Source organism: Bufo gargarizans, chromosome 4 (genome assembly GCF_014858855.1).
Source record: "Bufo gargarizans isolate SCDJY-AF-19 chromosome 4, ASM1485885v1, whole genome shotgun sequence".
Lineage (NCBI taxonomy): Eukaryota > Metazoa > Chordata > Amphibia > Anura > Bufonidae > Bufo > Bufo gargarizans.
In genome coordinates this window covers 324,258,149-324,283,660 of record NC_058083.1, presented here as the reverse complement: position 1 = coordinate 324,283,660, position 25,512 = coordinate 324,258,149, and the positions used below count along the sequence as shown (strand labels likewise).

The 25,512-nt window shown below is 41.9% G+C and overlaps 1 protein-coding gene across 1 annotated transcript in view; it reads right to left on the bottom strand.

Moving 5' to 3' along the window:
* The window catches only part of PEX7 (peroxisomal biogenesis factor 7), a 206,963-nt gene that overhangs the window by 159,304 nt on the left and 22,147 nt on the right, over positions 1–25,512 (bottom strand). Inside the window, exons 2-5 of the mRNA XM_044289763.1 lie at positions 21,030–21,087; positions 20,136–20,286; positions 10,578–10,655; positions 6,155–6,263 (exon numbers count right to left, since the gene is read on the bottom strand). Coding sequence (XP_044145698.1) covers positions 6,155–6,263; positions 10,578–10,655; positions 20,136–20,286; positions 21,030–21,087 — 396 coding nt within the window. The remainder of the gene's footprint in view (positions 1–6,154; positions 6,264–10,577; positions 10,656–20,135; positions 20,287–21,029; positions 21,088–25,512) is intronic.

The following is a 25,512-nucleotide window of genomic DNA, read 5'->3' as shown; positions in this document are numbered from 1 at the left end:
CCAGAGAGAAGGCAGGGACAGTTCCCAGGTGTCCCTGCCTTCTAGATGAGCTTCCTGTCCCGCACTGAGGCTGTACATCGTTGTATTCTGCCGTATAGCCTCTCTGGGGGGTGTATATCCCCTGTAACTGGGGCTACTATGTCAGCCCCAGTTACAGGAGAAATCAATAGTGAAAAAAAGTTAAATGTCCCCCGGAGGTCTTGTATGACCTTATGAGGGAAGCAAAGTGTAAAATAAAAAAAATAAAAATAAAGTGTTAAAATAAAAAATAAAAAAAGGTTTCACATTTCACATGTAAAAAAATAAGGAATAAAAAAAAATAAAAAATAGAAAAAAATAAATAAATCACATGATCCACCCATGGAGAAAATCGCTCAAAAAAATTTACCGGTAGAAAATGGACACATAAAAAATAATTTTTATTTCAAAAATGCTATTATTGTGTTAAAGTGAAATTAAAAAAAGTATACATATTAGGTATCGCCGCGTCTGTAACAACCAGCTCTATAAAAATATCACATGACCTAACCTCTCAAGTGAACACTGTAAAAAAATAAAAACTGTGCCAAAAAAGCCATCTTTTGTCGCCTAACATCACATAAAGTGCAACACCCAGCGATCAGAAAGGTGTATGCCCCCCCAAAATAGTACCCATCAACCTGTCACCTCATCCTGCAAAAAATGAGATCCTAACTAAAACAAATCGGTCAAAAAATAAAAAAGCTATGGTTCTCAGGTTATGAAGACACTAAAACATCATTTTTTGGTTTAAAAAATGCTATTATTGTGTAAAACTAAAAAAATAAATAAGAAAAAGTATACATATATTAGGTATCGCCACGTCCGTAACGATCTGCTCTATAAAAATGTCACATGACCTAACCCCTGAGGTGAACGCTGTAAAACTAAATAAAAACTGTGCTATAACAACCAATTTTTTGGTCACCTTGCCTCATAAAGTGTTATAATGAATGACCAAAAAATAAAATGTCCCCAAAAATAGAACCAATAAAACTGCCACCTTATTACCTATTTTCCAAAATAGGGTCACTTTTTGGGAGTTTATACTGTAAGGGTGCATCAGGGGGACTTCAAATGGGACATGGCATCTAAAAACCAGTTCAGGAAAATCTGCCTTCCAAAAACCATATGGCGCTCCTTTTCTTCTGCGCCCTGCCATGTGCCCTTACAAAAGTGAAATTTTCCAATTCGATCTCCATTTTCCTTTAATTCTTGTGGAACACCTAAAGGGTTAACAAAGTTTGGTGAATCAGTTTTAAGTAACTTGAGGGGTGTAGTTTCTACAATGGGGTCATTTATGGGGGTATTCACTATGTAAGCCCCACAAAGTGACTTCAGACCTGGACTGGTCCTTAAACGTGGGTTTTGGCAATTTTCTTAAATATTTTAAGAACTACTTCTAAAATTCTAAGCCTTCTAACATCCTAAAATAATAAAATTACATTTACAAAATGATGCCATAGACATATGGGGAATGTTAAGTAATAAATATTTTATGAGGCATCACTTTCTGCTTTAACGGAAGAAAAAAAATTGTATATTGCGAATTCTTCATAATTTTTGGTAAATTTGGGAATTTTTCATAAATAAAAGTGAAATATATTGACTCAAATTTATGACTATCATGAAGTTAAATGTGTTACGAGAAAACAATCTCTGAATGGCTTGGATAAGTAAAAGCGTTCCAAAGCTATTACCACATAAAGTGACATTCAGATTTGCAAAATTAGGCTTGGTCAGGAAGGGGGCAAATGGCCCAGATGTGAAGTGGTTAACAAAACATCCCTACACAAAGCGTGCACAAAGCCTCATTTATAAAAAGCAAACTATATTTCTGCTCCCAAAATCACTGAAGCATTATTGTTGCCTAAAACAAAAGTAACAATTATCTATTAATTACAATATGCTGAGGCCGTGTCAAAGTGGTTTGTACCTTAGAAAGCCATAAAGATCAGTAACCTAGAAACAGACAACTTAAATTAGGGATTACATCAAATTAGTCCCCGAGCACTACAAAGAGATCTTGTCTGGGTGGCAGCACGCCTGCTCCCTGCGTGTTCATGCGATACATTGTTAGTTCTACATAAAGTACCACATTATCATCCAGTCGTGTTTATTATTAGCCACGGAGATAAAAGCGCAGCTCATAGTGGGGACCTTTTCACCAGTTTCTGTGTCTCCGGTGAGAAGTGCACTCTTATGCGTAATTAAATTACGAGGCATTGACATAATACATTCAATGTTCTACTTCGTTAAACACAGGGAAATAAAGTGGCATAACTATCAGTCTACCCTGTCCATTGGTTTATTACATAAACATCACAGTGCCGGGTAACAGCAGGGAATTAAGGCTATTGAGAAAGCGCAGGGCTGCCATAAATACAGGTACCAGACAGATGCAAGATAAAAGGGGAGGACTTAGGCTACATTCACATGACAGTATAAGGGTACTTTTCACACTAGCGCTATTCTTTTCCGGTATTGAAATCCGGTAAAGGGTCTCAATACAGGAAAAAAAAAATGCATCAGTTTTGTCTTAATACATTCTGAATGGAAAGAAATCCGTTCAGTTTGCATCAGGATGTCTTCCATTCCGTCCCTCGTACGGTATTTGACCAGACAAAATACTGCAGCATGCTGCAGGTTTTTTTCCAGCCAAAATCCCGGAACAGTACCGCACTTGCCGGCATTAATTTCCAAGTGTTCCGGAAATTGCGGCACCGCCGGATCGGGTTTTCCGGTCTGCGCACGCGCAGTTATTTCTAGCTTTGAATTTTTTTTTTTATAATGCCGGAAAGACGGATCCAGTATTTCAAAAAATATGACTAACGGATCCGTAACCGGAAAAAAAGATATCTGTTTGCATACGGATTTACGGGTCCGGCAGGCAGTTCCTTTGCCGGAATTTCCTGCCGGATTCCAACAACGCTGGTGTGAAAGTACCCTAAAACCAACTGATTTCAATGGGGCTATTCACATGGCCTTTTTTTTTTTTTTTTTTTTAACAGCCAGTGAAAAACGGATGTAAAAAAATAAGACATATCCTATTTTTGGCCATTTCATGACCAGATGGACTCGACTGAAATCAATGGGAAAGTTTTTTAAGACTGTTAGACAGGAGTGCACCCATCTAACAGCCATAAAAAAAGGGTACACTAGTGGAAAAAGGCCTTTTAGGGGTTAAAATAAAAAATGACTCATGACCTCATTCACTTGCACGTGCAAAGGCAGTCTCTCCTCTCTTGATGCTGAAGGACCTGTGCTCCCAGCGTGATGATGTCACCATTTGCTCATAGCAGGATAACTGGGCGAGCATGGTGATGTCACCATGCTGGGAGCACAGATCCTTCACCATCAAGTAGTGATGGCCTATCATCAGGATAAGTTATCAATATCAGATTAGGGGAAATATACAGTGGATGGAGCAAGAAGCAGTCGGCTCCATACACTGTGTGGTGGGCGTGCCAGGATACTGCAGCTTATATCCCATTCCCTAGAACAGGGGTCGGCAACCTCCGGCACTCCAGCTGTTGTGAAACTACAACTCCCAGCATGCATACTTGCTCTGCTGTTCTCAGAATTCCCATAGTAATAGATAAAGCATGCTGGGAATTGTAGTTTCACAACAGCTGGAGTGCCGGAGGTTGCTGACCCCTGCCCTAGAAAGTGGCTGAGCTGCAGTAACCAGGCACTGCCACTATGCAGTGCACTGAGCCACCTGCCCCTGCTAGCAACTGATTGGTGCCATAGTGATGAGATATGCTAGGGATAGGCCATCAATACCTGGAGCCTGGAAAACCCCTTTAGCAAATAGTTTGGATTATAAGACTATAGAATCTATAGAAAATTATCTAAAACACATTTGTAAAGGCAAAAAGCTCAAAATAAAATGTTAAAAAAGCTGCCGCAAAGCGCCAGGTTAGGAGACTCTTTGGATTATTAGATGTCAGAAATGCACATGTACATGCAATGAAAATACAGATGGAGCGTGTTATTACAGTGTAAAATCAAAGTCATTGCTGGTGTTGCAGTAGTGTTCTCATCTGCCGTCCTACTGGGCCTTGTGGATGAAAATAATCATGACACAATTCTAATGGCTACCACTTAATAAATAGCATGTCCTCACAACTGTACTGACCCACAGTAGAAATTTGAGGCTGACCCTTGGATACCAGCTCCGGATCTGCAGTTTGATATGCCACAGATAAATTAGTCCCATTCAAAGCAGATTCCTATTTAAAACAAGGAGATTTGGATTTCACATTGATTTCAGTGCAAAACACGCACAGGAAACCTGAAAATTTTATTGCTTTATCATGTCCAAAGGTCAGGTCCACATACGGCAGATTTCACAGCAGAATCACAGTGAATTCGCTTATGTGTAACAAGCAGATTTTTGGGCGGATCTGCAGGGGATTTCACCACAAATTTCATGGATATTTGGCTTGGCTATTTTCCCTTGTCAGGTCCCAAGGGTTGTTAAAAAAAAAAAAAAAAAAATCAAACTTTGACACATAGCGAGCCAGTTCCAGTAGGTGGCGCTAGCGAAATGGTTCTTTCCTTGAGCGATACTTTTTTGCATATTCTTTTCCCATGGAGCATCATCCAGAATCATACTCCGTACTGATGAGGGGCAAGCACCCCGAAACAGCCGTCAACAGATGGATAATTTGGCTTGACTATTTTCCCTTGTCAGGTCCCAAAGCTTGTTAAAGAGTGAGATTTTGAGGGAGCCACTTCCACAAGGTGGCGCTAGCGAGATGATTCTCTTTCTCTTTCCTATCTTTGGGAGATACCTCTTTGCATATTATTGTCCCATGTGGAATTGCCAATCAGTCTCCATACCATGGATCACTTCCAATAAGTCTCCATAGACAGCTGAAATACTCTACACCATGTGGATGAAATTGCTTCACACTGCTGTTACTATATTGGAATATAGATTTTCCATGTACAAAAAAAAGCAGGTAGCATTTTTGCCCCAGGACTATACCTCTCTTTTAGTCCACGTGTAATAATTAGGGATGAGTAAATCGGCTTCGGATGAAACATCCAAAGTCGATTTGCATAAAACTTTGTTCTAATACTGTATGGAGCTCCTAATACAGTTCCAAGGTACCACTTGGAACTGAACTGGAGTTCGGAAAAAGTTTTTTTACAGAATAAATTAATTTATGAAGTTATTACTCACGAGACTTTGCGAAACACTAACTTCGGCTCATCAGAGCCAATACATTCTAATACTGTATGGAGCAGTAGCTCCGTACAGTATTAGAACGAAGTTCTATGCAAATGGACTTCGGATGTTTCATCCGAAGTCAATTCGCTTATCCCTAGTAATCATGCTACTTTTCCGATAAGAAAGGTTAAAACTACATATATTACATTTTAATTAATGCTTGTCATAAAAATACTAAAATTATCTTGCTGACTAGAGCAAGTTACCGTATGTATTACACTTTCACCAGTCTGCAAATTAATACAAGATTTTGCTGTACTAAATCAATATTGTTTTCATTGAAAATTATAATACTGCCACCTGGTGGACAAATGAGGTCATGCACTAAGATTACATAGGACAATAGTTTATTATGCAAATAAATAATAATCCGTTGAATGCAGAAATAACATAACACTACATAGCAATGTGCTTCACTCCAGCACAATGCTAGAGAAATGAGTATCTGTGTATTGCATCACATTTATATTCTACACCCTATTACTGCTGGGCTCAGATAGCCGTGTATAAGGTAGTGTACTTGTTAAAGTAATACAATACCACATCTTCACAATGCATAAACACCAAGATGCCTAAATATGGTTTAAAAAGTAACACTGTCTGACCTGCCAGTTTCGTGTAGCCTAGGATGAAGGAAGAAAGACTGTGGAGGATGTGCTGCATACACTGTAAGTCATGCCGCACATCCTCCACTGTTTTTATTGACTGTGTGCCTGGCGCGGCCCCCGGAACATTGTGGATCCCATAGAAGCCGCTATGGCAGCTATAGCGGTAGGTACATCTTCATAATGTGTACTGTACATTGCGACATTTGACCATTCTGGTCAAAGACGGCCCTGAAATTCAGCTCCCAAAAATCTACAATTCAAAACAGTTGATTGGACCTCAGCATACCTGATGCAGATGCAAAACAGCCTGGTATATGGGGAGACCAGATTGTGCTGTACACTATATTCTCATGACCCAAAAAGGTGCACAATGACTTCCCAACGGAAGGATCCCACTGCAAGCAAAAAAAACAAGAACTCAGAGTCAGGAATTAGAAAAAGGCAGATGTATATGATATGAACATCTACAAAGAATATCAAAATGAATGCGCACAAATGTTAAAAGGCCCCATAAAAGGATCTTTTGTAAGGTGGCAGTTCAGACATGTATATGTTCCTACTAAACGCTAGGAAGAACATATAATGCCTTTATACGACTCTAATGAGCTGTGGGCAAAGGTGGAAATGACATGAGTGCGCAGAGAACTTTATTTCATGCCTCCGATTGCTACATTAGACATATTACTCTTCATTTTTAAAAGTAACACTATATATATATAGTGACCGCAGCTTGCGGTTGAAACATGTCAGTTATGGAACATTACAGGAGTACTGGATTTTAATATGTTGAAATAAAATTGGATTTTATTTATATGCTGGATTGAAAAACCTCTGTTCTACTTTAATCATTATTAAACTATCGGCACTGGGGACTGAATGTGCAAGCGCTAGTTCCTCTGTCCATCTTCTGTATAAGTGAATAAAGACCAGCGGCCATATTCCCAGTGCAGCTGCTGGTACGCAAGTAAGGGGACCTGAGTGAAAACATGAATTATGTATATTAAAGGGGTTATCCAACCCCTATAATGACCCCCCCAATGCCCAGGCCCCTCATATACATTATACCTACCTGCTCCGCGCACCCATGTCGCTCCAGATCTCTGCACAGCCACTGCTTCATGTTTCTGTCACTCAGATCAAAACATCTTGCTACAGGGGGCGGACAATAGCAGGCCCCGACAAAGACGAGCCTCCCTATCATTTCAGGTGACTGATTTGCAGCGCGTGCCGGGGAGCAGGTAAGTATAATGTATATGAGGGGCCAAGGTACTGGGAGAGGGGTCATTATAGGGGTTGGATAACACTTTTAACCCTTTCCTGCATTTTCACGTAAATGTACGTGGGGGAAAGTGGTGCTTTACGACATTCCCACGTGCATGTATGTGATGGTATCGGGCGGGTGCAGGAGCTACTGTTACTGATAGCCGGGCCCCTGCTGCATCCGCCGGCATCACTGTATGCGGTGATGCCGGTGGATTAACCCTTTCACATGCCGCGGTCAGCGCTGATGGGGGGGGGGGGGGGGGGGCAGTGCTGGCAGGGGGACGATGGTTGCCATGGCAGCCCCGGTGCCTTCCAAAGGCATTGGAGCCTGCCAGCTACGGAAGACCAGGAGATCCAGCCTGAGGGATCCTCTGTGAATGGCTTGCTCCGCTCCCCTACCTGTCTGTTGTCTATGCAGTAAGGAATAAAGCCTGAACATTATTTTCGCAATCTGGCGAGTGCCGCATCTTCATTTTCTCATCATTCGTCTCCTAGGCAACTGTCAGTGTCTAAGGCTCCATTCACACATCCGCAAATGGGTCCGCATCGGTTCCACAATTTTGCGGAACGGGTGCGGACCCATTCATTCTCTATGGGGACAGAAAAGATGCGGACAGCATCTCCGTGCTGCGGCCCCGAACTTCCGGTCTGCGGCTCTGTAAAAAAATAGAACATGTCCGATTCTTGTCCGCAATTGCGGACAAGAATAGGCAGTTCTATGGGGGTTGCCAGCTGGGTGTATTGGGGATCCGCAATACACTACAGACGTGTGAATGGACCCTTACTGTGTAGGACGCTGACAGTTCAATTCAGTACAATACAGAATGTATTGTACTGAATTGAAACAGGGATCAAACCCTGAAAGGTGAAGTTCCACAGTGGTACAAATATAAAAAAGTAAAAAAAAAAGTTACAAAAAAAAGTGTCCTTTTCACAAAATAAAGTAAAAACTATAAATAGGGAAAATAAGAAAAGTAGACATATTAGGCATCGCCCAGTCTGTATTGACCGATTCTATAAAAATATCACATGACCTTGGGGGAACACCGTCAAAAAAAAAAAAACTTTTATCACCTTACATCCTTAAAAGTGCAACTCCAAGCGATCAGGTGAATGCTCTAAATAATTTTAAAAAATTATGCCAAAACAGCAATTTTTTCACCTTGCCTCACAAAAAGTGTAACACCAAGTAATTAAAAAGGCTCATTTAGCCCAGAATAGTACCAATCTAACAGTCATCTCATCCCACAAAAAATGAGCCCCTACCTAATACAATCGCCCAAAAACTAAAAACTATGGCTCTCAGACTATGGAGACACTAAAACATGATTTGTTTCAAAAATTATTTTGTTGTGTTAAATGTATTGCCACGTCCGTAACAACCTGCTTTACATAACAAAAAGTATAATAGCAAGCGATCAAAAAGTCATATGCACCCCAAAATAGTGCCAATCAAACCGTCATTTCATTCCGCAAAAAATAAGACCCTACCTAGGAGAAATCCTTTTTGTTTCAAAAATTCTTTTATTGTGTTAAATGTAAAAAAAAGTATACATATTAGGTATTGTCACATCCGTAAGAACCTGCTGTATTAAAATATCATATAAACTAACCCCTCGGGTGAACACCACAAAAAAAGTGTACATAAAGCCATTTTTTGTTACAAAAAGTGTAATACCAAGCTATCAAAAAGTCATATGCACCCTAAAATAGTACCATTTACAGAATATGGAGACACTAAAAAATTTTTTTTTCAAAAATGCTTTATTATGTAAAACTGAAACAAACAAACAAAAAAAGTTGTCATATTTGGCATTGTTGCGTCCGTAACAACCTGCTCTATAAAAAATACCACATGATCTAACCTGTTAGATGAACATTGTAAATAACAAAAAATAAAAACGGTGCCAACAGCTATTTTTTGTTACCTTGCCTCACAAAAAGTGTAATATAGAGCAACCAAAAATCATATGTACCCTAAAATAGTACCAACAAAACTGCCACCTTATCCCGTAATTTCCAAAATGGGGTCATTTTTTGGCAGTTTCTACTCTAGGGGTGCATCGGGGGGTCTTCAAATATGACATGGCAACTTAAAATTATCCCAGTGAAATCTGCCCTTCAAAAACCATATGGCGTTCCTTTCCTTCTGCGCCCTACCGTGTGCCCATACAGCAGTTTGCGACCACATATGGGGTGTTTCTGTAAACTACAGAATCAGGGTAATAAATATTGAGTTTTGTTTGGCTGTTAATCCTTGCTTTATTAGCGGGAAAAAATTGATTAAAATGGAAAATCTGCCAAAAAAGTGAAATTCTGAAATTTCATCTACATTTTCCTTCAAGTATTGTGAAACACCTAAAGGGTTAGCAAAGTTTGTAAAATGTTTTCGAATACCTTGAGGGGTGTAGTTTCCATAATGGGGTCACTTTTTTGGAGTTTCAACTCTAGGGGTGCATCAGGGCGGAGCTTCAAATGGGACATCGCAACTTAAAATTATTCCAGTGAAATCTGCCTTCCAAAAACCATATGGCGTTCCTTTCCTTCTGCGCCCTGCCATGTGCCCGTACAGCAGTTTACGACCCCATATGGGGTGTTTCTGTAAATTACAGAATTAGGGCAATAAATAGAGTTTTGTTTGGCTGTTAACCCTTGCTTTATTACTGGAAAAAATGAATTAAAATGGAACATCTGCCAGAAATTTGAAATTTTAAAATTTCATTCCGGTTTCCTTGAATTCTCGTGGGGCACCTAAAGGGTTAACAACGTTTGTAAAATCAGTTTTGCATAGCTGGAGGGGTGTAGTTTCTAAAATGGGGTGATTTATGGGTGGCTTCTAATATGTAAGCCACAGAAAGTGACCTCATAACTGAACTGGTCCTGTAAAAATTTTTGGAAATGTTCTTAAAAATTTTAAGATTTGCTTCTAAATTTCTAAGCCTTCTAACGTCCCCCAAAAAATGAAATGTCATTTTCAAAATGATCCAAACATGAAGTAGACATATGGGGAATTTAAAGTAATAACTATTTTTGGAGGTATTACCATCCATTAGAAAAATGAAAATTTTGGGTAAGGTAGTATTTTTTATAAATAAAAATTAAATATTTTGACTCAAATTTAACACTGTCATGAAGTACGATATATGACGAGAAAACAATCTCAGAATTGCCTGGATAAGTAAAAGAGTTCCAAAGTTATTGCCACATAAATTGACACGTCAGATTTGCAAAATTAGTCTGTGTCCTGAAGGGGTTAAACAATCGGATATCAATGCCCATAGTTTACTAATGGGTAGCTGTTACCAGCGCATGTGCAGCTAGTAATATAAACGGCCCAATCCCTTTAAATGGCAATAAAAGCTATAGCCCTTGCATCCTTTTACATAATGTACAGCCTAAGCAGTAAAATGCATAAAGCCCTGACACTCTAGTCACTAATGACTTACCAATTTTGCAGTATGATCCCAGGATCCAGATATCAGAAGCTGCTCTCCTCTTGTCTGACTCCAATCCACGCTGTAAACCTGTGTGTATAACATATTGGAATTATATGCAGGAAGCCTGCTAGGAAAATACACAAGGTAAGCCACAAAAAATAACTCTTTATTACTCCGGCATAAAAAAACTAGACATCTTTAAAAAGTATACAGTATAAAGATAAATTCTCAGTCCAAAGTAATCTCTCACATACTCACCACTTATTGGACCAATATGTTATGTTTATAGCCATTATGCGGACGTGTGAATGGACCCTTATAGGAGGCTATAACTGGGAACTAATGTGAGAGGCTCAGCAGTGAGGGTGCACAATATAAAACGCACATACATGTTTAGGATGCGGTATTAGTATTGTACTGCTACTCTATGTGAAATGACTCTGCAGCCTTCTTTGAAGTTTCTTGTCTGAATGCTGGAGTACCACTTTAACATATGCGTACTACACCTGTACTGCAACTGGAAGCTGAGCCATGCCCCTGCCCGGGCTAGACACAGGAAATTTCTCTAAAACTAGATGTGCCATAATCCGCCTCAGTCTACTACAACATCTAGGTGCACTCACATTAGTTAATGTGGACCACTGTTTGCAAACCTAAGCAATAACATACGCAAATAACTATTGTCAAACATGGAAAATATAAGGTTTTATTTTTAATCAAACTGAGGTAATACCTAGGAGGCACGAGACCTCCTTAACCGGTGCCCTAAAACCAGTAATGACAGTACTTAGAAATAAAAGTTCCTTTAAACATTTATTTTATTGATCAAAAAAATGCCTTTAAACATTTATTTTATTGATCATAAAAGAAATAAACCAAGATGAACCCAACTGTCAAACTAAACTAACGCACCCTTTAAGACCTCTCTGGCAAATTGTCTTATGCACACTGGCCCATTCATCACTACCACATATAAGAAAAGAGTTAAAAAAGAAACCTCCCGCTGATCTCAAGAAACCTTCCTCTGTGTGTTGCTCTTCCTAATTGCCTTGGCTATTAAAATTCATGTCTTCTCATTGCAGAGAAGGATTACCATAAAAGAACTTTCATAAAAGACAACATTTTCTCCCAGCAGTAGGACGGCTGTGTCATTATCTGCAGTCTGTGCCGCACCACAACACGTATCTATTAAAACTGGAGAAGGACATTCCAGCTTATTCCACAAGGGTAAGAAAGGAAAGTTGCTCATGGAGTCACCTGGGACTACTTTTTTTTATAGTCCCACTTGTGTGCTACGGAACTGGAGCCAGCAACCCGACTAAAGCATAATGCTTCTGCCTTTACCTGTTCTTGACTATAACCAACAATGGCTTAGTAACCAGACATATTCTCAATGCTGAATTACCGGAACTCCAGAATTTAATATCCATGTGTGAAACATGCGCTATAAAAGTCTGGGAAGGTCTATGTAAGGTCGGCTTCAAAATCCAAACCTGGTTTACATTTCCACTGCATGACGAGGCTGATCATTTATTTCTGTTGCTTACATTGTGCCAACATATTCCACAGTGCTTTACAGATAATGGGGTAGATTTACTAAAACTGGAGAAAGGGAAAACTGGCCAAGTTGGCCATAGCAACCAGTCAGATTCCACCTTTCATTTCCCAAAGGAGCTCTGAAAAATGTAGGGAGGAATCTGATTGGATGCTGGGGGCAACAAGCCAGTTCTATTTTACACCAGTTTTGATCAAGACAAATTACAGACATTTGTAATGCACTTTTCTTATAAAAACTTAAAGCGCAGGGATAGTTATGTGGCCGAGGCGAATCCTGGAGCAGCCATATAGGTGCTCAACACCAACACACTTTAGGGTCAATTTCGTAGGAAGCCAAATGACCTATTTGCATATTTTTGGGAGTGTGGGAGGAAACCAGAGAACCTAGAGGAAACCCAGGGAGAACATACAGACTCCATGCAGATCTGATTCGAACTCAGGACCCCACTTCTTCCCTCACTGTCCCCAGCGGGGCTAACCATCTAGATTTCCTATTTGTCATTTGTTGAGTGGAAGGAAACCACAGTACCTGGAGGAAACCCACACAAACCCAGGACACCAGTGCTAACCACTGAGCCACTGTGCTGTCCAAGCTTCCTGATAAATAGAAGGCCATGTCCACATTGCATTTAAACCCTCCCAGACACCATGAAATACATGTACATCACAGATAAAGAGTGTATTGAGTGGGCTCATGGGTTGAGATTACTTCACATGGGCTGGGCACCAGCTACGTTATACACAGGGGCATAGCTATAGGGGGTGCAGAGGTAGCAGTCGCTACCGGGCCCAGGAGCCAGAGGGGGCCCAAAGACCCTTGTGCCACATAAGACACTGGCATTATAAAAAGTGCATACTGGTCAATTTACACCTCTGGCTGGAGGGAAGGGGTTAGATTAAGAATTTGGCATGAGGGGTGCTCATTCATTGTTTGCCTCAGGCAGCAGGAAGGGTATGTGCTCACCTGCCCCTTGCCAACAAGCACTGAGGGATGGGGGCCCAAGCTGAACTCTTGCACCAGGGCCCATGAGCTTTTAGCTATGCCCCTGGTTATACAGAAGACACCTGGCATCTGAGCGGTCAGAGGGAAAGGGCTTCAACTGGAGCCCCTTCCGCCCCCTCCCCAAGACAAAATGGCAAGTGGTTGTGAAGGTCCCTAGGCTTGCCATGCTAGGACTATTACACCCTGCTGGTGCAAGGAGAGCCCATAGTATGACTTAAGAGGCATGGACATATACAACGCTGGTCTTGATAACATTTCAGATTCAGATTTCGGAATTGCTGGAGATCTACTTTGTACTTAATCACAACTTATATTTATCCAAACTAAATGAAATGGGCACTGAAGAGTAAATCTATTAAACTGGCTTTGTAGAGCTGCTCATTAATCTATACAGGCCACTGACTCTCTATCTGGCTCATTACACTGGTCAGCTGCACTCTCCTCTGCTGCACACATACCACCTACAGTATATCTAGCTCTGCTTCCACTTTTAATTCATGGAGCATGAACCAGCCTGTGGTGCTTAAAAAGAGTGGGATATTATTGAGCATTTCTTTTTATCGCATATCTGTGATCAGGATAGGTGATCAGTATCTGATCATTGGGGCTTTTTCGCAGCTCACCAAGCGCAGCACCGTACACTGTACAGCAGCTGTACTTGGTATTGCTGTATTCACTTCAATAGGCCTGAGCTGCACTTAGGCAATGTTACCTATGAACATGACGTTACATGGCTTAGGCCAGGCATTCTCAACCTGCGGCCCCTCCAGCTGTTGCAAAACTACAACTCCCAACATGCCCAAACAGCTTACAGCTATCAGCCTACAGCAGGGCATGGTGGGAGTTGTAGTTTTGCAACAGCTGGAGGGATGCAGGTTGAGCCACTGCCTTCTCAAACAGTTGATCAGCTGGGGTCATGGGTGTTGGACCGCTACCGATCAAATACTGGTGACCTATCAATCATGGAAAACCCCTTTAAGTACACATATATAAAATGGAATTAGAGCCAAGATAAACCTGAAACCATGAAAATGATTCTATGATCCTCACCAACAACAGTCACATGTGCCTTTTCAATATGTCTTTGTGGGTACAATAAGTGGGTAGAATAAATTAAGCTCTGATGAAGAATTCTGGTTTAGGGCTTTGCAATTTTTTGCGCTTATATTTGCAAAAATTTTGCAGTTTTCTAACACTCACTCAAGGTTTGGAAAGTGCGTGGGAAATTTGGTGTGGTTGGCCTGTCAAGCTGATTTAGGCTACTTTCACACTAGTGTTTGTGCTGGATCCGGCAAGGTTCAGCAAAAACACTTCCGTTACTGATAATACAAATATCTGCATCCATTATGAACGGATCCGGTTGTATTATCTTTAACATGGCAATGACGGATCCGTCATAAACTCCACTGAAAGTCAATGTGTCGGAGAAAACTGATCCGCCCCCGTTGACTTGCATTGTGGGTCATGACGGATCAGTTTTGCTCCGTATCCCAGGACGGAAAGCAAACCGCAGAATGCTACAGTTTGCTCTCCGGTATGAGAACGGAACGGAAGGCATTTTGGAGCATTCCCTTTTGTTCAGTTACATTTCGTCCCCACTGACAATGAATAGGGACAAAACGGAAGCGTTTTTTTCCGGTATTGAGACACTATGATGGATCTCAATACCGGAAAATAGAAACGCTACTGTGAAAGTAGCCTTAAGCTAGATTTAACAATTGAGACATTTTAAAAAGTTGATAACATTTTTCTCCAGTAAAGGGGGGCGTAAAAAATATATTAACATCTCAAGACAGACGGGTTAGACCTAAAGGGTTTATCTCATACTGATCATCTTTTTCATGGAGCCACCATGCTCCCCAGAGCTCTGGTGACCATAGACGAATCCTGGCAGCTTTCCAAACACAGCTCCAATACATTGTACAGCCAGTGTGCTTAAAGGGGTTATCCGACATTAACAAATGCTCCCCCATATGCCTGGCACCTCACACCTGGCTCCCCACGTCGCACCTGGTCCCCGCACTGCCACCACTGCTTCTCACCGTGCGCAGACAAAAACACCCGGGAGGGGGGGGGGGAATAGCCATTGGCAGGTGGTGACAGGGACAAGCTCCCCTCTGCCGCCCCCCCCCCCCCCCCCCCCCGTTGTTTTCATTTGCACGCAGGGACCAGGAGCGACGCAAGGAGTCAGGTAAGCAGAATCAGTGTGAGGTGCCCGGCATATGGAGGAGTATTGGTTAGTGTCAGATAACCCCTTTAATGTCACAGCTGAGCTGCAACTAGGCCATATGTCCGATGTGCGGTGATGTCACATGGCCTAAGAAAAGGCTGCAGCACTCATGGAGCACCGGCTTCTTCTAATAGCTGATTGGCCGGGGTCCCGGGTTTCAGACTCCTGCCCATCTGATATTGATGATCTATTCTGAGGATAGGTCATCAATATTATTTCCAAGATAACGCCTTTAAAGATGCACCACCATGCATCACTTAATAAATCTGGCAGAAAAGACAGCAACATGATAAGTCTCCCACACAGTAGCTAAATGCTCTATGTACACATTTATGTCCACTTTTCATAACATTCATTCTATCAGTTAGAACCAATCGCTTAAGGGTTCAAGCACATAAACGTATTTTCGTTCCCTGTCCGTTCAGTTTTTCTGCAGACAGTATGTGGAACCATTCATTTCAATTGGTCCACAAAAAAACGGAAATTACTCAGTGTCCATTCCGTTTCCGTATTTCTGTTCGGCAAAAAAATAGAACATGTCCTATTATTGTCTGCATTATGGACAAGGATAGGACTGTTCTATTAGGGGCCAGATGTTCCGTTCCGCAAAATACAGAATGCACACGGACTTCATCTGTATTTTTTGCGGATCTGTTTTTTGCGGACTGCAAAATACATACGGTCATGTGCATGAGCCCTAAGGCTCTGTTCACATCTCCACTACGGATTTACATAGTACTGCCCCTTCGCTGAACCAATAATGACGAAAGAGGCCATAATAGACACCAATGGGTGGAACAGGATTTATATTGCATTTCCGTCATTGTGTCTGTCGTTTCACGCTAGCGCGACATGTGTCGCACAACATACAGGATACAACTACACTGCAACGTGTCACGCAACATATTTTATAATGCTAGTCTATGGTGTCATACTGCGATATGCTGCAACAGGACAGTCGCACAAAAATTCATCTTGGATAGGTTTTCCGCAACTGTCGTGTCGCAGACGCAGTGCGACACCATAGACTTGCATTATAGAATATGTTGCGAGACATTACTGAGACAAATGTCGTCGTATAGCCCTAGCCTCCGTGAGCAAAATAGTAGACAAGACTGCACTACTTCTTGCACTGCATTTTTAACGCAATCTGCAACAAAGCCTCCAACGTAGATGTAGACACAGCTTCACAATTACAATTAGACCCAGCCTCACATCACCTTTACATGACTTTACATACACTTTCATGTAAGTCTCACTTTCCTGTTCAATCCATTCCATCGTTTACACATCTGACCAGTTTTCTTTGTTTGCACTATCCTAATTTTCTGAACGCTTTCCTATATCTGAATCCAGTTCTACTTCTACCTAATTGAGGGACCACCACTATATTTGCCAATCACCCCATTTTGATTTACACGATTGTTGCCTTGCAAACGTAACGTATTTCCCTTGATACTGAGTCAGCAGCTTCTAGTCCTGCAGACAGATTTGCAGACAATTTTGCAAGCTCCTTTGCACTGCAGTAGTCAGAAAATAGAACTGGTAGCATTTAACGTGTTTATGAGGAAGCTGCAGTAAAATATAGTCCATAGTATAAGTCATCATAATATATTCAGAAAGCTTAATCGCTGTAATTACAGGGGCTTCTGTGTGTAGAGCTGCATCTGGATACTGCATATACACATAAAAGTAAATGCTAGCACATCTTAAAATAGCAGAGCCAAGGGGAACACATGGAAGTACCTGTCACTGCGAGGATGAGAAATTACTATATTAATAAAAATGATTTAAGAGAAATTGAATGCTTCAGGTTCAAACCCAGTTCCTTAAAACATTGCCTTTTTACAGCTATGCATCTGTAGTTTCCAAATTTCCCACTTTACTGATATTTGAAATATTTTAGCCAAGGATATGAAAAGGTGACTTCCTTAAAGCAATGCTCTAGCCAAAAGTGGGATAAAAATAGCGTACAAAAAAAAGTGTATAAAAATAAGAGCTTATACTCACCGCTCCAAAGTAGTGTACAAAAATAAGAGATTATACTCACCTCACAACTCCAAAATATATATATATAAATATATATATAAAGAAGGACGTATATATGTGTGAACGTATGTATGTTCCGCGATCGCTCAAAAATGCAACCATCGATTTCAACGAAACTTAGTATACACATCCCTTGCTACATGGAAAGAAATCTTGTGGGGGGCTACACACATATTGCTCTGTAACTCAAAAACTCAGTGATCAATTTCTACTAAACTTGGTACACATATCACTTACTATCTGGGAAAGAATACTGTGGCGGTAACATGCCGATACACAATGAGTTTCTGTCTGTTCTTTATGCCCGACTAAACGACTGGACCAATATTCGCCAAATTTAGCACACAGGTTCATCAGGTGTCCAGGAAGGTTTCAGAGATATTCCCCAAAAATTACCTGCATTAGCCAGTACAAGCCTGCAAATCTTTCTCTTCATATCCCACTGCCATACACACGGTCACTTACATGTCCCTTATCAGCTAATAGAAGCTCGCAGGTCCTTAGTCTCCACATACACACAGTTGCTGTAGGTCAGCTTTAGGCTATGGCTACATGACAATAAGTCACACAGCTACACTGCTACAGATGTTGCGCGACAATTTTTATGATAGTCTATGGTGATGCACTGCGATATGTGACATGCTGCGACAGTTGCAGAAAAATCCATCTTGGATGGATATTTGGGGACTGTCATGTCGCAGTATGTCACATGTCGCAGTGCGACACATAGCCTATCATCACAAAAATTATTGAGACAAAAAGTCAGGTGTAGCCCTAGCATTAAAGGGGCAGGGCGTTGTGGAGGTCACTGTTAAAGGGGCGGACAATGTGGAGGTCACGTAAGGGGGCGGTGGCCACTATTAAAGGTGGCAACTTCTGTGGAAGTCACTGTTAAGGCAGCAGGGTACTGTGAGGTAACTGTTAAGGGAGCGGAGTGCTGTGGAGGTCACTGTTAAGGGGACAGGCCCCTGAGACAGGTCACTGTCAAGGGAGTGGGGTGCTGTGAAACTCACTGTTAAAGGGGCAGGCTGCTGTGAAGGTCCCATTTTAAAGTGGCGGGGCACTGTGGGGGGTCAGTGTTAAAGGGCCAGAGTGCTGTAGAGGTCACTGTTATAGGGGATACTATCAATATCTTTTAACGACACACAAACATTAAATGAAATAAACGCGTGCAAAGCCAGGTCCTTCTGCTAGTAGTGTATAAAAATAAGAGCTTATACTCACCTCCCCAAAATAGTGTACAAAAATAAGAGCTTATACTCAACTCACCGCCCCATGATAGTGTACAAAAATAAGAGCTTATACTCACCTCACCGCCCCATAAAAGTGTACAAAAATAAGAACTTATACTTACCTGACTGCTCCAGCTTTGCCTGGGTTCCTGATGGTGCTCCACTTTCTATTCTTGTCCTGACATGACAGAAAAGGCTGTGTATGCCATTTTAGCCAATCACTGGCTGCCGTGGTGACCCTTTTCCCCAGCTTAGCACCATTCCGAGCTGTGAGGGACATCAGGCACCGTTGGAACAGCAGGTGAAGTGAGAAAGCTCTGTTATTTTTGCACATCATTGGAAACCTCTTTTATTTGTCAGGAATACACCTCTAGGGTTCTGTTCAAGTCAGGTTTGGTGCGCATGTTTGAAAATACCATCAAATGTACTCTTCAGATGTATGCGGTATCCAGTTATATTAAAAAAACATAAGCTATATATATGATATGATACATGAAACATTTCAGCCAAGGATAAAAAGGTGACATCCTTAAAGGGATACTCCAGCAAAAAAATAAAAGTTTCCAGTGGGGCTGTTTATTACATTAGAAATGGGTATTTGTATTCCCCTGGAAACATCTTATTTGGCTGGAATACCTCTGCTCACATAAAGTTTGGTCCACAAGTTTGAAAATGCCGCCAAATGTATGCAGTATCCAGTTTTATAAAAAAAAACATATGCTACACTTGTTAATATAGATCAAATAAGGATATAACAATTTATACTCTAATTACACCGAAGCCGTCCCATTATTTTCAATGCAACGGATTACTACTATAGAAGTATATAGGAACGAGTCGACCTATTGAAATAAATGGGACGGCTTGGGTGTAATTACACCTGCTCACCACTGCAGATGCGACGGCAAGCAGGTAAACAATGAAGAGGAGGCAGCACTGGCCTTCTCTTCAACCAGCTGATTGGCGGGGGTGTCAGACCCCCGCTGATCTGATATCAATGACCTATTCTGAGGATAGGTCATCAATATGAACAGCCCGAAAAACCCCTTTAACTATTAGGGCTAATCTATACGTGCTCTCTTAGGAAGAGAGACGAAAGACGACACGTGAGCACTGTGTTCACTGTTTCCTCATACAGCTGATCGGTGGGAGAGCCGGGTGCCGAACACCCGCCGATAGGTCATCAATATGAACAGCCCGGACAACCCCTTTAATTTGTCAGCTACAATACCATGCCAAGCAAAAACTGTTGAATACAGCAACTTTCTAAATCACTTGAAATAAAAAATTCAGCTGTCATGTGAGTTCCCTTTCTGCTGGTAGTGGCCACATGTAAGCACTGCAATCGTAGAGTATGGAAAATGGAATATAAAACCTGCAGGTCTAGGGCTGTGATTAGCTGAAAGAGGAGAAAACGAGTCTTTGTTCCGATGTGGAACATGGAAGTCATAGATAGATGACTGTGTGTTCTATGAACCTTCAGGTTCCCCTCTTACCTCTTGGACGTGCTCTTTGAATACATGCACAGGTCCTTGTGGTTTGGATACGTCCCATATCTGCAGTGATCCATCTCCACTAGATGTTACCAGGATATTCTCATTAATTTCACTCCATGTCACATCAAACAGTGCATCGGTCCACTCAAAGCTAGGTCATGTAATAGAAAATATTATGAATGAAGAAAATAACTTACAGAAAGCATTAAAGCGAAAAATCTATTGGATGCATAGGATGTATTCAAGGATGCATATGGAAGCAGTCAATGATGAAAAAATTAGTTAAATGGTCACACAACTTAGCATAAATTAGGGATTCTCAACCTGCGGCCCACTAGCTGTTGCAAAACGACAACTCCCAGCATGCCCTAATAGCGGTAGTCTGTCCAGGCATGCTGGCAGTTGTAGGGCCGCAAGTTAGGCATCTCAGGCATAACTCAATCGTACAGGTGAATATAAGAAACTTTGTAATACACATTAGCATACAAATCATTATTTCTCAAATTATGAGCTCTTATACTCCCTTCCCTCCTAAAGCAGTTCATATTCAAGTTAATGACAGTTACGGAAACAGTGTAGCTTGCCGTGTTACACTGTTTGTATAGCTTCCATTCACTGCTACTGGAGCCACAGAAAACAGCAAAGAGCAGCCCACCTGGCCATTTCCTTAATCCAACCGACCTCCAGCCAGCGCACATATTATGACTGAATCTGTGACTGATATACACCAAAAATTTGTGTATAGCTAATAATAAATTATCCCCTACGAGTATCAATTGTGAAGCATCTTTTCTTAAAATTCTGTATTGAAAATAGGTGATAAATGTGGTTTGTGGGCAAACCGCTTGCGCTTTGTCCTCGCTGGGAACTAATCCTGATCTCTGAGCTGCTTACCTTTTAAAACAAAGAAGACCCGCATCATTTTGGTCTAGCAGGAAAAGAGTGCCACAACCTAGGGAAACAGACCACAAAGGGAGTATGTGTAAATTTTACGTCAAAGTAATGAATAAAAACTATTACAGTAAATGTTTGCAAAACATTAAGTGGGCATTTATTATTCATAGTACGTCTCTTTTTTGGAGGCAAACTGTTAAATGTTTTGGCGCACGTCTTTGTATGCATTCACACAACCGTATTTTCGATCCACATTCGATCACATTTTTTTCTGATGGCACACGGACCCATTCATTTTGATGGTGCCACACAAGATGTGGACAGCACTCGGGGTATTGTCGTATGCCCATTCCGCTGCCCCGCAAAAAATTATGAAACTTAGTCTTAACGGTAATTGGATTTTCCTTTAGCCTCCACAACGGCACTACCTGGAGGGTACCCACCTCTTCAGGGATAGGAAAACAACCGAGATCAGCGCATAAAAACCCCCTTTACCTTCACCAGTTGTTTTCCTGTCTCTCAGATGGCAGGATGTGGATCAGGATGGGTGCGCAGGCTTTTGGTAAGTTCTCCAGGTCTCCGGAGGGCTCCTGCAGGTTGAAGGATCCCGAAACGATTTTAGGCTCCTCCACCTTCCCCTCTGGCATAGGTCCGGCGTGTGCTGGCTGCCCAAGCTATTCTTCCCGCGTGTGTTGGCTGGGATCATTGGTGCGGTGGTTTAGGGGCGTGCCCAGGTCCAGGGAATGCTCCGATATCTACTTCCAGTTGCGGCACGCTGAGGAACGCAGCGCAGGCATGTGACGTCATCACGCCTTTTCTGGAAGTGCTGGGCCGGCAGCAGCATTGAAAAAGGAGGCGGACCGTGTTCTGCCTGGCGACTTTGTCAGCATGGGATTAATAGCAACGCTAGCCTCCTCTGGACCGCCAGCATGTCTGCTCCAGGTGATCTGTACCCTGCAAGAAAGTCCACCGACTCCTCCAGCCCGGTAAGCCTCCTCCCTGAGGACATGTATTTATATATGATTCACAGTATTTATTGAGCACAGGGTGTGGATGTTTCTTATATTCTGGTGACGGCTCTCCTGAAAGATTTATATATAGACATCCTCAGATTCTATACTAAACCCCCCCTTGTTTTTTAGGGGAGGGAGAGCTTGAAATCATCTGGGGAACAGTCACAAAAAAGATCGGTACACAGGATTGGTTTGTGCTGTATTTAAGAAGGGTGCACCATAGGGTAATAACGTTTGAGATACACAACTGGAATTACAGATGCAAGGCTCACCTTGATGGGTTGTGCTGTCTGTAGGCACAACACTAGTAGACGCTCATCAAAATTTATGCTGAAAACTCGGTTACTGGTTGGTCTGCAGCCACAGGTGGAGGGTCTTCCTTACGGAGAAGCCTGGGATCCCCAAGAAGATGCAGAGTTCCAGAGGAGAAAGTTTCCCACAGATCAAAGGACCAGCCAGAATTCAAAGCAGATCTCAGAGAAGGTGCGCTGCCTCAGCCACCTCGGAGACCTGGCGAAAAGGTGCAAAAAGACATAATCCGCTGCTACAAAAAAATCTTTGTCCAAAATGCATAAATAGTCTCGGAAGAATCCCCATCTATTGTGGATAGTTTAAGATCCTTAATTAAAGAAGAAATTGGTGCAGCCATTTATGCGAGATTGGCGGTAGTCTCTCCTAAAAATTCCACCCCCAGAGCGGTTCCCTCTGTAATTGATGAACATTTTTCTGATCTGGATGAGGAAGAAGCCTCTTCTGATACGGATTCTAGTATCTCTGAGCGCTCCTCGGGTCACCCTTTGTGTTCCTTGGAGGAAACCAAGTCCTTACTTAACGTAAAACCATTAGGGCGACAATAAATTTAGAAGAGACTAAAGAGCCATTATCCATCCAGGATCAGATGCTTTTAGAACTGGCGGAGAAAAAGAAACTGGTCTTCCCAGTGCACTCCAACATAAGAAATGTAATCCAGAATGAATGGAAAGATACTGAGAAAAGACAGTCGGCATCTAGGATGTGTAAAAGGAAATATCCTTTTGCGGAGGATGATTCCAGCTCCTGGGACAAGGCCCCAAGGGTAGATGTGCCAATCGCAAGGATCTCCAAATAATCTTTATTGCCGTTTGAAGACTTAGGGATCCTCAAAGATCCTATGGATAAGAAATGTAAATCCCTGCTTAAAAAATTCTGGGAGTCTCAGACACTTATACAGAAAGAACCCTGTCTTTATGACTGACAACTAGAAGAACATATTCAGTCAGGCACTCCCAGAGAAGATATTCTCGCCTCCATCCCGGTCCTAAAGCAGGCTTCAAATTACCTGGCAGATACCTCGGCAGATGTGGGGATATTATCAGCAAAAACCGCAGCCTTATCAAATGTCTCTTGAAGGGCAGTATGGTTAAGGTCCTGGAATGGAGATTCAGTATCAAAGAATAAGCTCTGTGCCATTCAATGTGAAGGCGATAATTTATTCGAAAAAGCCTTAGATCATATCCTAGAGAAGTCTTCCGATAGGAAAAAAGGCTTTCCTGCGGAGTCGAGGTTTTTCCATCAGAGGAGTAATTTTCGCTCCCAAAGAAGTCCTGGATTTGATCAAAAAAGGAAGAACTCGGGGACTTCATGGCAGTCGTTAAAATGGAAAAGTAAAAGATTCCTCTTTTCAGAAAAATCGTCCCGTCCAAATACCACCCAATGACGCCAGAAGTCGGGTCGGGGGAAGATTAAAACAATTCTGTCAGTCCTGGGAATAAATTCATGCCTCTCCCTGGGTTTTGTCTATAATAAAATCAGGATACAGGCTGGGCTGGAACTATCAGAACCCCGCCCCCCACCCCCGGACAGATACCTGGAAAATTCAAAACTAAAGGGAGAAAAATAATCATCTGCAGGTGGATGCATTGGCATACAGTTGGATAAAGGGTCTCCTGTACGCCTTCCCACCCTTTTCCCCGATTCCCAAGGTCCTGACAAAGACTATAGAAGAAAAGGCTCATGTGATACTAATCCCCCCCCCCCCCCCCCATCCCTACTAGCCCAGGAGAGCATGGTTTCCTATCCTCAAGAATCTGGCAGGAGAAGATTACTGGACCCTTCCTCTTTTTCCGGATCTACTGCACCTGGAATTCTGACGGCCTGGAATTTGCAGGTGCCATCTTAAGACGGAAAGGACTCTCGGACAAGGTAATAAATACTTTAATGCAGAGTAGAAAAAGACTTCCAAAATATATCTAAGATCCTGGAAGGCTTTTCTTACCTTTACTAATATCGCCTGGGATCCATCCATGTCTCCAGATTTGGGACTGGTCCTAGATTTTTTTCTAGTCAGGACTGGATCAAGGTCTAAGGCCCCTTTCACACGAGCGCCTCTGGATTAGGTCCGGATGCGTCCCGGTGCATTGCGGCAAATCCGCGCGAGTAGATACGCAATTGCAGTTAGTTTTGACTGCGATTGCGTTCCGATGTTCAGTTTTCATCACACTGGTGCAATGTGTTTTGCACGCGCGTGACAAAAAAACAACCGTTGTACCCAGACCCAAACTTCTTCACAGAAGTTCAGGTTTGGGTTAGTTGTAGTGTAGATTGTATTATTTTGCCTTATAACATGGTTATAAGGGGAAATAATAGCATTCTGAATACAGATTGCTAAGTAAAATAGGGCTGGAGGGGTTAAAAAATAAATAAAAATAATTTACCTCACCTTAATCCACTTGTTTGCGCAGCAAGGCATCTCTTATGTCTTGATCTGTGAGCAATAGGACCTTTGGAGATGCCGGGCTGCGTGAACAAGTGGATTAAGGAGAGTTAAATTATTTATTATTTTATTTTTTAACCCCTCCATCCCTATTTTACTTAGTATTCTGTATTCAGAATGCTATTATTTTCCCTTATAACCATGTTATAAGGGAAAATAAAAATGATCGGGTCCCCATCCCGATCGTCACCTAACAACCGTGCGTGAAAATCGCACCGCATCCACACTTGCTTGTGATTTTCACGCAACCCCATTCATTTCTATGGGGCCTGCGTTACGTGACAAACGCACAAAGAGGAGCATGCTGCGATTTTCAGGCAACGCACAAGTGATGCGTGAAAATCACTGCGCATGTGCACAGCCCCATAGAAATGAATGGGTCCGGATTCAGTGCAGGTGCAATGCGTTCACCTCACGCATTGCACCCACGCGGAAAACTCGCCCGTGTGAAAGGGGCCTTAGATTAAGTACTCTGAAGGTGGCAGCGTTAAGTGCATTTATGGGGGTAAAGCTGGCTGATGTGGATCTGATTAGAAGATTTTTTTAAGGGTGCTAATAGAGTACACCCAAACGTCAGATCCTCTGTCCCTCTTTGGGATTTAAATATATGGTAGTCTTGTCTGTCCTCATGGTTTCTCTCTTTGAGCCCATTCAGGATTTATCTATGAGGCTTTTGATTTTTAAAACAGTTTTTTTTCTAGCTATTACAACAGCTAAA